This window comes from Ammospiza nelsoni, chromosome 5 (assembly GCF_027579445.1).
Source record: "Ammospiza nelsoni isolate bAmmNel1 chromosome 5, bAmmNel1.pri, whole genome shotgun sequence".
Lineage (NCBI taxonomy): Eukaryota > Metazoa > Chordata > Aves > Passeriformes > Passerellidae > Ammospiza > Ammospiza nelsoni.
This window is the reverse complement of record NC_080637.1, coordinates 4,461,511-4,474,060: the sequence shown is the minus strand read 5'-3', so window position 1 is coordinate 4,474,060 and position 12,550 is coordinate 4,461,511. Positions and strand designations below refer to the sequence as shown.

The following is a 12,550-nucleotide window of genomic DNA, read 5'->3' as shown; positions in this document are numbered from 1 at the left end:
CAAACACCCAAACACACCAGAAGTGAAAGCAAAGGATTTCCCACCTTCCTGAGAGGAGACAATAGGTGGCAGGTAATCAGGGATGTACTCCTTCCTCTCCTCTGCATCCTTACTTCCCACCTGGGGGAACTGGAGGACATTGTTCTTGCTGACAGGGAACGAAGGGATTTGATGTGCAAAAGTGACAGGTTCAATATTGTGGATGTAATCTTCCAGCTCATGCAGGTTAACCCCCATAAGCTTGAAGGCATCGCCTACGTCATCCAAAATCGGATCTGTGCGGCCATCTGGAACAAAAAAAACAACAAAAGAATACAATTTTCACAGAAATCCAGGTTAAAAAATTCAACCTGAAGATGCTTTGAGGTTACAGTCCCCCAGCTCACCAGCTGTAAGAGAAATGGACTTACTGCCCCACAGTTCTATCAAGTTTACTTTCAGAAGAGTTTTGTTTTCTTACTTTCAGAAGAGTTTTGTTTTCCCTTCCCAATCTCATCACTTTGTTTCAAATCATACCATTGAAAAACTGCACTCCAGGAAAGTAAATCAAACCCAAAGGAGGGAGGAACAACAGGCAGCTTTACCTGGCAACAGTAAATTAACACCACACAACCCCATATGCAGAAAGTGCTCTTTATCAGTTGGAACAGATCAAATATTATTGCTCAAGCTAGAAAAGGAATAATTTCATTTTTTTGAACTGACTGTAGTTTACAGAGAGGAAAGAAAAAAAGATATTAAAAAAAAACCTTCACAAAGTATCTTTCCACCAGATGAAATCTACAGGTTTCATAAACTATGAGCCACTTCATCTACTGGTTAGCTAAACCTCCTGGATAAAAGAGAGGAATATTAAGCAGTGGTCTGATGAGGAGAGAATATTTTATACTATACTTCAGGGTTGATTTCCTGGGGGGCAACTTAAGTTTGATTCTCCAGCAAAAATCTTACTTTCTTCAGAAAAAGCACAATGAAATCTCACTGGCCAGGTAGTCAGGATATTTATTTAACAGGATTTTCAAGAAAACAGTCCAACAGAGGATGCAGTTTGTGCTATACCATTAATTTGGCTCAAAGCTTTAAATTACACTTGCAGAAGTCCAAGTACCTCAGTTTCCCTGACTGGACAGAGGAAAATCCCTCGAAAGGCCTCCAGAGGGAGAAGTGGGCACCTGGCTTTGGCAGCCTAGGCACCACTTGGAGTCTATTCCTGACTTCTCATAACAACAATACCCAAAAACAATGCTGTAAACCCCAAACATGACTTTTAATTCAATAAAATCTGAATTATTACAATTCTGTAGAATTGGCTTATGAAGATATTACATCCCTATATGATGATAAGCTGTGATTTCCTTTCAAAAGTAATTATGGAAAAGCAGCCAGTGCTTATTGAAGGAACACAATGGCTATTGTGGAGCCCTGGCTCCAGAGAATGGGGGCATGCTCTTTTGTTTGTCCTTTAACCTAATCTCTTCTTGGTTTATCTTGAAGCCAAGGCAGCTGGTTCTCACATCACTGCATGAATTCCACCCCCCAGCCAACTCACGCCTGCAGGTACGTTTAGAAAATGAGAATTTTGTTCTAGAATTTCCCTTCTTAAGTCTTGTGGTGAAGATAAGGATAATACTCAGATTATGGGGTTGATTCTCAGCTCTCCAACACTGGCCTCTTGTGTGACTCCAGGCAAGTCTTCCTTGTGTTTTAATTCTTTGCACAGCTAAAAGGGAGAGCAGACCAAGTTACTGCCACTTTTACCCTCCTGTATCTGGAATGTGAATTCTGCAGGGTGAGAAGCACCTCACAGTTTGTGTTTGTGCAACACCTGAGTGTTTGTATAACTGCAATACCAGTCTGCTCTGCAAACTCCAGGCTTGCATGCACATAATTACATGAGGATATCACCACTCCAGAGATCCTTATACTAATTAGGGGGGGGAAAGTGTGCTTTATGCTTAAAAAATTAAATTCAGGCAATTGACACCACTAAGAAATTTTGTGTTGTTGCATTTAGTTGCTCTGCAGGCTATGAAGGTACCTGTGAACTCACTGAAGCATTTTCTAAGGTGTCAAGATATAACAGGAACAAGTCTGACAGACAGCTGAAAAGAAAAACTTGGGGAAAACTTTTCAAAGGTCTTTTCCTGGATCTGCACATGATCTTTTTAACCTCCAGAAAAGTGTGCTGACATGATCAGCAAGTGATAAATGCTAAAAAGGAATTCTTTCTACAAGTGCTTTTTCAGAACACGTGGCAGAGAAACAGCTACTATGTGTAACTGAAGCATGGAAATATTTATCAACTGTATCATGAAACAATTATGTGTATTAGAAAGTGGGTTCAAAAGGTGACCAAAAAACCCCAAAGAAGATTCAATTTTCTCACAGCTTTGACATTTGCCTCCAAAGAGACAATACCAAGTTTAAAGTTTGACTGAAAGCTAAAAATAATGTTTAAACCTGCAACTGTCAGAGGGATGAAAGGATGCAGCAGTTAACCCTTCTTTTCAAGGGAGTGTCCTCAGTGATAAAAGTGTTTGAAAAAACTTTCAGGTCTGTATTCTGTAAATAGTCTTTAAATATCTGTATTTAAAATCAAACCAGTTATCAACTGGAAATTATGACAGCACAAAAATGCATTAAGTGTATTTTCAGGTTATTCATCAAATAAAGGCTTTACACTTTTATTTCAACAGTTTAGCATTTCTCTGGCTTAATAAAAAAAATCAGTAAAATAGCAGAAGCCAGACACACAAAAGGGAATGCTGACAAACATGCAATACACTCTCCTGGTGTTTCATTTAGTCTTAGGCTTTTTTCTGTGAGCAGATGATGCCAAGAAAAGAAGTTTAATCTCTGCATTCTGAACTTATCTCAATATTCTCCACATATCTGTGCTATCCTCAGTTTAAAAATTCAGGTGCTGAAGCCTCCCAGTGAAATAATTAATCTAATGTCACACAGCAAGTCAGTGCCAGATCACAGAAACTTCAGAGCTTTGGTTTCCAGTCTCTTGTTCTTTATACCACAACACTTTAAATACTATCATTGTTCAGGGAATGAGACTGAAGGAGGTGGGAATAGTTTTTCCAGCAAGTTACAACTCTCCTCCTTATGCCCCATGAACAGTGAACTAGGAAAATACCTTTCTCACAAGATTTTAAGCTGCACTATCTCCCTGTGCTCCAAAAGTGGTAAAGCTGTGGCAGCAGCAGAGCTAAATTAAGATCATTTGGTCTGAAAACAGCTCACCAGAAACCCAGGGAATGGCTGAAGGTACTCTCAGCTTCCCTGGGCATGAGAACAAGCACCAGGTGAAGAGGAATCTCCACATGGAATTGCATCCCAAAAAAGTGCTGGACTGAAGTGATGGGCAAAGAGAATCCAGGCAGAGCAGAATATTTGTGTGGAAAGTTATCCAGCACTCAGCCCCACTGCTCAGCATCACCTGATCCACAAGGAAAACCAAATCAAACAGAATGAGGATGGAGCACTAAACTCCCCTACGAACAAGGGTTTGGTTGTGGGGAAAAGGAAGTTTTAGAAGCTCCTAAAGCTGAGTTATTTTTGCAAAAGTCACAAGAATTCCTCCATCAAAGCTGGCCAGTGCTCGTGTCATCCAAAGGCACTGTGAGGGGCTGTGTGGGAGTTGGGGAATTGTCTTACTTGCCTTAAATTCAGTCTCAGGAATAGCTGATTTCCTTTTGTCAAACTCAACCCCTCCACCTCCTCCTTCCTGGCCCAAAGTTTGTATGAATGAGTGAAAATTGAACAGGCAAGTAAGTACAGAACAGAAGAGCTTTTAGTTTCATGCCAAGTTTCTTAAAGGAAACAACTACAATTCTGTAATAAATATACTGAGAAAAATTAATGAGTCACCACCCATGCAACATGCACATGTGTTATAAATAGCTCAGCATTCCCCCTCATGGCTGCTATAAAAGAGATTTTTTTTAGATTTTATTTTAACCAGCAAATTATTAGGTATAGCTCCTTGGTATTTTAATTACAGGCTCTCTCACAGATTCCTGTGCTTGTCACACCAAGTCACTCCAAGATAACTGTTTCAAGGAGACAACACAGCTTCTATCCAGCTGAGTCATAAGCATGCACAATAGGTTATTTAATAAGTTTAGATGCCTTACTTAAATGCACTTAAGTGGGAAAAAAAGGGTCCTATTAATGTAGTTACCAGTCAGGGCAAAAGCATCTTCTTGCCATTGGTGCTCAGTCTGCTCCTTTTCCCAGTAACTTCAGAAACATCAAGCAAAAAACCCACATTGTCCTTCTTTATATTAGTTGCCAGTAAGTTAATTAGCTTAAAAGCATCAATATTTAAGGTAATCAGGACATAAAATGCACACTTATAATGAATGTTAGAGGCCCAGGACAGATCCTTGTTACAAAGTCATTCAAGGACCAGCAGAGAGAATCAGCTCATTTAAGCTGATCACCAACAATCTAATCCTTTGATAGAGATTATTACTGTATAGTGGTAAGAATGAAGTAACTAAAAAAAGAACAAAATCCAAGAAAACATATGAGGTAAATTTGACATTATAAAGAAATAAAAAATTGGCTGATGCCAGGTGAATTCTCTCCTCTGTGGTAATTATCAATAAAAATATTGGTAATTATGCTGTTTGCATTCTCTCTTTGCTACAATGAAGTTTACAGGAGAGACTGTCAGGCACTGGAGCAGTTTTGGAGCCAGTTCTGCCTTGGAAAACATTTTGCAATATCAGCAATTTTTCCTTCCAGTTATAATAATGCTCTCACCAGATCAAACCTGCCTTCCAACAAAAATGCAGTTGCATTAATAATACCATTTACAATATAGTCATTAATATTTTTATGTGTATATATAATTAGTATGTAGTCCTGCAAAAAATAGGGACTTGGACTCAATGATCCATTGAGGGATCACTGGGATCAGGGAATGGGTCCCTTCCAACTTACATATTTTATAATTCTATGTTTGCATAAAAATAATCTTCAAAAAAAGTAAAACAATATGAAACTAAAGATCAACTTTTAAACTTTATTTCCTAACTGTTAGCAAATTTCAGGAGGAAAAAAAATCATAGTATATAAGCTCAACACTGAAAATTAAAGGAAAGCAGAGGAAAATCCACTTCTGAATTTAAAAATGAATTACGCAACTTATTACACTTCAAGTTGTAGCAGCACGTAACCTAAATTTGTCCTGTTGAAATATGCCCAGGTGCCCTCAGTGATAGAAGGTAAGTAGCTTCTATCTGACTGGTTTTTAGAGCAATGTAAAAAAAAAGAGGAAAAAAAGAGACTTTAGGGGCTGTGACCAACAGCTCCCCTCCCCATCCCTCCCATGAACTGCAACACTCACACAACCAGACTGGGAACTGAACTCCCTCACTGCATGTGTTAAGAGGTAAAACATGATATATTGTGCATGTCTATAACCCACTGCCAAGCTACCTTAGCTAAATTCACGGCAAACAAAGCAGATTCTGATCTCTCCTCATGGACAGCTCCCCAGCATAAAAACCCCAACCTACACAACCCAGAGCAGACACCTCCAAGCACCAGCTCTGGCACCCCTCTATCAAACCACGTGGAACAGGAGTGCAGAACAAAGTGGCACCTACCAGGGAGCCTTTCCCTTTTCACCTCTGCTTAAAACCAACACCAACACAGAACTCTGCTCTCAGAAACCACTCTACATCAGTTTGTGTGGGATCTCAGCACCTCAGGACTGAGGTGCAGAGTGGCCGAGACCACCCTTGGGAGGCTCGGGAGTCCTGGAATGTTGCCAGAAGTGTCTGGTGGCTGGACTTTGATCCGACACAGGAGACGACACCTGTATGAGGACTGGGAGGAATTCACTGGGTGAATGGTGAAGGGATAAGTTAATTAGAGTGTAAAACACAGGGTTTAGGATTTTGGTACAGGGGGGTCTAAAGAAGTAAGATGGAGGAATTGGGGCGTGTCCTGTTCTTCTTCTTCTTCTTCTTGGCCTCCATCTTCTGTGGTGATGGTGGCACTTTGGGATTGGTTATTACTAAAAGTGCACCGGTTAATAAGGGTAGAAGGTATTGGGGAGAAATGATAAATATTGTACACGTAACTTCGGGTATAAAGATAAGTGACCGCCCAGGGGCTTGTGCAGTGTGCCCGTGGCTGACTTGCTGTGCAGACCTCTGTCGGGCTGAAAGAATATCTTTTAGATAAACAATTAATAAACACCGAGACCGAGACAAGATCAGAAGTCTCTCCTCGTCCTTTGAAGCGCCGGGCTCTTCAAGGCCATCCCTGGGCCTTTCCAGGCCACCTAGACAGCACAGAAAACTTACAAGTTTGTTTTGTAGCCTGATACCTTAATTAACTACTCCAACATTGGCTTTCAAATATTTAATTTAAATTTGAGGATAAAACAGCTCGCAGCATATTGAATGGTGTTCCTTTGACAAGCTTTCCACAAATCTGAGCAGGATAATATGGTGTACTTTAGGAGGAAAACCCTGATTTTCTCCCTGTAAGTTCAGCCTCTCCTCCAGCCCCCAACACAGCATTCAGAAGCATTTCACGGCATCAAACACATCTCAAACCTTCTTTGCAAATCCTTTTGCCTTCTCTTTGCAGCCACAGAAGCTCCCATCAACTACAGCTACAGCAAATGCAAAGAAACAACAGCAGAAAAGTAATGAAAATCTTGAATGTAGCTCTCCTAATGGGATGTAACAGCTGGAACAAAGATCTAACCCAGCTGGGAGAGGCATCATTTTCCTGTGCAAGTGAGGGAACACGTGAGCAGCGATGACAGGCTTTTCACAGCCATCCCATGGTGTCTCAACTCTGCCAGAGTAAATCCATTCCGTTTGGAACACAAAGATTATGTCCCTCAGCTGACAGCCCTGCTAACTCAAACCCCACTGGTCTGACTCCGAGATAACGCCCTGACAATGAAGATGCTACAATTGGAATTTAATTAATTCTACTTATGCAAAACCATGGCAGAATTAAGCTCATTCATCCAGAGCTGGGTTTGTACAGTAACTTATTTCAGGAGCAAAAGGAAACAATTCTGAAATTGCAGGGAGATGTCAGCTCAGTATTAAGATGAAACCTTTTTAAGGTTTCTTTACAAACCTTTTTAAAGAAAGAAATACAGGGATCGTTTTAAGAGACGTTGTACAAAAACCAGCACATCACTGGCACAAACACAGCATATTCCCCTTCTCCTCAAAGAAAACAAAAAAGCAAAAAAACACCAAACAAAAATATTGTGATACTTGTGGTACTTGCTTCACCATTCATAGAGGGGAAAAAATGCCTTTCTCCATTTTTCAATAAGCAAACCCAAAGGAAGAGAGGTAAACCTGAGCTATACAAACTCCTGTCCTCAGCACCAAAAATTTTATTTGCATCAGCTCTATGTCTTTTCCTCCCAGTCTCTTCCCCAGAATTTGTAACAAATGTATGAAAGGGCAGCTCTGGCCAAACCTGGGTGAGCTTCTTTTTCACCTCATAACTCCATCCTCCTAAACCCTCTCTGTTGTCTCCTTTAATTGCTTTAAAGATAATTTCTGTGTGGATTGGGATACAAACTTCAGAGCTGCACCTGTGCTGCTGGGATGTATGGGTCAAAATTGCACAGTCCCATTTCTAGACTAACTTGCTCTCAAATTTGGGGAAAGTTGTACAAATAACTTTCTCTATTCAACTTGAGAATGGATTTCTCTATTCAACCTGAGAAATCTAGTTTGCAGAACACAGTTGTTCCAAAGCTTGGTTACACTGTCAGACTTGATCTCAATTATTGCTGAAATGATGAAGCAGAGCCAGGACCAGGTACACACACTTTGCTTCATGAGGGATCCCTGCAGCAGTGAGAATTTCTCTTCCCTTCTTCAGAGAAGGGACACAACCTCCAGCAGCAGCACTTCCAGGCTGTGGTTGCTCCTCTCCTGACCAAGCCACTCACAGTGTGCTTCCCAGCCCTGCACACTCTCCAAATTCACCCAAATCCAACACACCCGGCCCTCACAGTCCCTTGGATCTTCATGTTGCATCCAGTCCACCACCAGCTGACAGCAACAGCCTCTGGTGTTCCTCTCACCTCATCAGCACAGCTCCCACAGCTTGGACAGAGGAACTGGCAAACATTCCCGGTGCTGCATTTCAGGGCTCCCATCCCTGTTACCTTGCCAGTCACCTCCCAAAGGTCCCAGCACAATCTCTGAACTGGTGTTGGCCACAGCAGCCCCCAAATCCACCACCAGTGAGTCACCTTCTCCCCAGCCAGCACTTCAGGCAATCAATTATCCACCCCAGCCAGACCCATCTGCTCTGACCTCTGCCCTAGGGGCTCTCCAAGACCTTCCTCTCCACAAGTAAAGGACACATGGAGCAGCAGCTGCCCCCAAAGCCACAGCTCCCCAGCATGCCAAAGGAAGGGGGAGCATGTCCCTCCTGGCACAGGAGGCACAAGTAGCCTGGTTGTCCCAGGCACACAGCCTACATCCACCTCTCCAGGGTATCCCTGTTCCCCCAAGCCCCTCCAATATGGAGATCTCCCTTCATTTCCTTCCTGTTACCCACAGATGCATCAGGAGCACTGACAGCCCCATCACTGCCACATGAGACCCTCCCTGCCCCATGGAGGGCAGCAAAAGCCTCCACACATAGACCCAGGACCACAGCCTGAGCCCTGCTCCTCATTGCCCACATTTCCTGTGTTTACAGCTGGCACTGACCCTGACAGCCTCCCTCACCCTGCAGGCAGATTGTCACCTCCCCACCCCTTCCTGACCCATCAGCACCTTTTCCTGACATTCCCAGACCCAGCACACCCGTTAGCACCCTCTCAGCTCCTCTAGCACCATTACTGACCAAGCAAGCAAGCAAGTGGACATCCCACCCTCCAATGCCCTCCACTGCAGGCTCTGCAGGGACACTCACAACCCCAAGGGACACACAACTGCATCCCCTGCTGCAGGCCCAGAGCCAGCAGTGGTGCTCCCTTCCCAATCCCATCAACACCCACATCCCACAATCCTGGGCACTCATTCCCAGGCCTCTCCTCTTTCTCTTCTCCCACTTGCTGCAAACTCAGCCCTTGCCCTTCCATGCTCCCACCCCACACCACTCACCCCAAATCTACTGGGGCCCTGGGCATCACTTCCAGCTCCTTCTATAGCACCTCCACCTGGCAGTGCTGGCTAATTCCAGTACCCCACATACCCCGCCAAACCTCCTCCTCTGCATGCACACAAGGACACCCACACCTCATGCCATGTGCACTAAATCATCCCCAGCCCACCCCTCCTGCACTCCACAATTCCCATGTGCAGCCCTGCCACACTCCCACACCCTGTGCACTACAGCTCCACTTCCCCCAAAACACATTTAGTGCATCCCCGCCTTCCCACACTCCCCATACACATGTTCCCAGTCCCACGGTCCCACTGCCTCCCCCCTGCACACAAACATTCCCAGAGCACCCCAAAACAGGGCTTCCAGGCACACCACTCCCTCCCCAGGCAGGAGGGAGCCCAAGCCTGCACTCTCCATCCTCAGCACCTCCCCTTGTGCCAGAACAGGGAATCTCCCACACACATCCCCGCCTGCAGTGGGCCCCCACAGCCCCCTCAGCACTGGCACCCAAAGATGAGCCACGAGAACACAGCACATCATCCTCCCATTTTCACATCCTACCAGGAAAAGAGGCTGGCTGCCCCTTCTCCCTCCAGTTCATCCCCTCCCAGACTCACAACATCCCAGCAATGGGGCCAACAGTCCCCTCTCCCCATCCTGTATTCATGTCTCCCCCTCCCCAGCACCCTGCAGCCAGAGAGAGTGGGACAGAACCCCCATGTCCCCAAACCCACTGCCCTAGAGCCTTCTCTTCTCCAACTCCATCCCCACAGTCCCAACTCCCACACCCAGACCCACTGCCCCACAGTTCTCCCTGGCACCAGGACCTCTGGTCCCTGAGCTGCCCCATGGCTTCCCTCCCCACCCTCCCAGTCCTGTGCCCTGCCCCACAGCTCAGCTCCCCTTCCCCACAGCCCCCAGCCCACGGGCTGATCTTCCCAAACCCACACCTGGCACTCACTGACCAAAGACCCCAGCGCTGCCCAAATGCCACCTCCCTGCACCCTCCTATCCTGCCCGAATGGCCACAGCTCCACAACCCTTCCCTGCCAAGCATCCCCAGCTCCTGGCACTGCCCGACAAGCAGCAGCTCCCAGCTGCCCTCCCCACACCTCCACAATGCTACCCCACAGCCTTCCCCCACACCCAGGGCCCCCAGTGCTGCCCAAGCCCACCTCCCTGTGCCCTCCTGCCCTGTCCCTCAAGCCCCAGCACTACCAAAATCCCACCTCCCTGTGCCTTCCTGCCCTGTCCCTCAAACCCCAGCACTACCAAAATCCCACCTTCCTGTGCCTTCCTGCCCTGTCCCTCAAACCCCTGCCCTGCCCAAATCCACCTCTCTGTGCTCTCCTGCCCTGTCCCCCAGACCCCTGCCCAAATCCACCTCCCTGTCCCCCAGACCCCTGCCCAAATTCACCTCCCTGTGCCCTCCTGCCCTGTCCCCCAGACCCCTGCCCAAATCCACCTCCCTGTCCCCCAGATCCCTGCCCAAACCAACTCCTCTGTGCCCCCCAGACCCCTGCCCAAATCCACTTCCCTATGCCCTCCTGCCCTATTCCCCAGACCCTTGCTCTCCCCAAATCACACCTCCCCATTCCCCACACCTCTCCTGCCCTGTCCCCCAGCACTACCAAATCCCACCTCTCCGTGCCCTCCTGCCCTGGCCCCCAGCCCCAGCAGTGCCCAAACCCCTCCCTGTGCCCTCCTGCCGTGCCCAAATCCCCCCTCCCGTGCTCCTGCGTGCCCCAGCAGTGCCCAGCGCTGCTTCCTTGGCGGGATGGCCGAGACCGGCAGGGCTCAGGGAGCTCGCTCAGCCCGGACCCTGCTCAAGCAGGGCCCCTCACAGAGCCCTCCGAGAACCGTGTCCAGCCGATCCCCCCGGCCCAGCCCCAGCCCCAGCCCGCACTCACAGAGCTCGCAGTAGCGGTGGCAGCCCCGGCCCAGCCCTTGCAGGTACCGCTGCAGCACGTCGGTGAGCAGGTCGCAGGCCGAGACCTGCACGGAGTCCCAGCCGAGGGCCTGGCAGATCTGCGCCACCGACAACCGCAGCAGCCAGCGGGAATAGGTCTCGCACATCTCGCCGGGGCCGGGCGCCGCGGGAGCTCTCACGCACCGCCCGCCACCGCCGCCATCGCCGCCGCCATCTTGGCGCCGCCCCGCCCCCGCCAGGCAGCGCCGCTCCAGCGCCGAGCGCATCGAGCGGGGCGGAGCGCGGGATGCGCGCCCGGGGCCGCGTCCTGCTGCTGAGGGGACACGCGGGAAAAGGTGAAAATATCAATATTGGTACCTCGCTGGGGCCGGGAGAAGGTAAATATATCAATATCGGCACCTCCTTGGGGGCGGGAGGAGGTAAATGGATCAATATCGGTACTTTGGCATCGCTAAATGTCCCCCAGTGCCCCAAGGGATCTCACAGGAAGGATGCGACAAGGCTCTTTCCAAGGGTAGGGAGTGACAGGACAGAGAAATGTCTTCAAGCTGAGTTTGGGATGGGATGTGCGGAAGAAATTCTGCACTGTGGAGGTGATGAAACACTGCCACAGGGTGCCCAGGGGGATTGTCCCAGTCGCGGCAGCATTCAAAGTTAGGATAACGGGGCTCTGAGCAACTCGGGATAGTGCAAAGTGTCCCTGCCCATCGCAGCGGGTGCTACAAGATCATCTTTAATGTCCCCTTTAACCCAAACCATCCCGTGATTCTATGATCTCTAGAAATAATCTCAGTATCTCTAAAGAAATATCGCAATTAACCTATTGAATTAATATCTCTTAATCTATTCATCTAATTAATATGTCTCAAGAAATATCTCAGAGACGGCTGTCAAGAGGATGGTGCCAGACTCAGAATTCTAACTGATGTCCAGTGACAGGATGAGAAGCAATGGCTGTAAACAAAACCACATCACAAGGAGTTTCACCTCATCAAGAGGAAGAACTTCCTTACACAGAGGGTGGCAGAGCAGTGGAACAGGCTGCCCAGGAAGGTTATTTTCCTCTTTTTTTTTTTCTTTCCAGCTGGATGGAACACCAAACTGGCAGCAATAAGTGTTTCTGGGTGAGTTAATTGGGGAAAAAAAATAAACAAGTAGGAAAAGAATGGAACTCCAGTGGCAGAAAGGATCCAGAAAGAAAATTTACAGTAACTGAGTGGTGTAGAAGGTGCAGAGAGGAGCAGCAGAGCTCTTACAGTGGTGGCTGTGGAGATACACAAGAGCTAAACTAAGAAGCTGCATGTAACTAATCAGAGCATGGAGGACAGAACTGTAAGTAGCAGAACTCTAGTATGAAAACCTAATTAGTTCATAAATTAGCATTTTGCTTTATCAGTAGTCTGTCACATTCACATCTCCCATCTGCAGCCTGAAGATGACCTGGACTCTGAACCAAGTCCTGAAGCTCCTGGTTTAGTTAACATC

The 12,550-nt window shown here is 47.1% G+C and overlaps 1 protein-coding gene across 1 annotated transcript in view; it reads right to left on the bottom strand.

The window, feature by feature from the left end:
* Window positions 1-11,262, bottom strand: part of TAF3 (TATA-box binding protein associated factor 3) — a 116,111-nt gene extending 104,849 nt beyond the window's left edge. Inside the window, exons 1-2 of the mRNA XM_059472309.1 lie at window positions 11,046-11,262; window positions 45-287 (exon numbers count right to left, since the gene is read on the bottom strand). Of these exons, the coding sequence (XP_059328292.1) occupies window positions 45-287; window positions 11,046-11,211 (409 nt within the window). The 5' untranslated portion in view covers window positions 11,212-11,262. The remainder of the gene's footprint in view (window positions 1-44; window positions 288-11,045) is intronic.
* Between the last annotated feature and the right edge of the window lie 1,288 nt (window positions 11,263-12,550).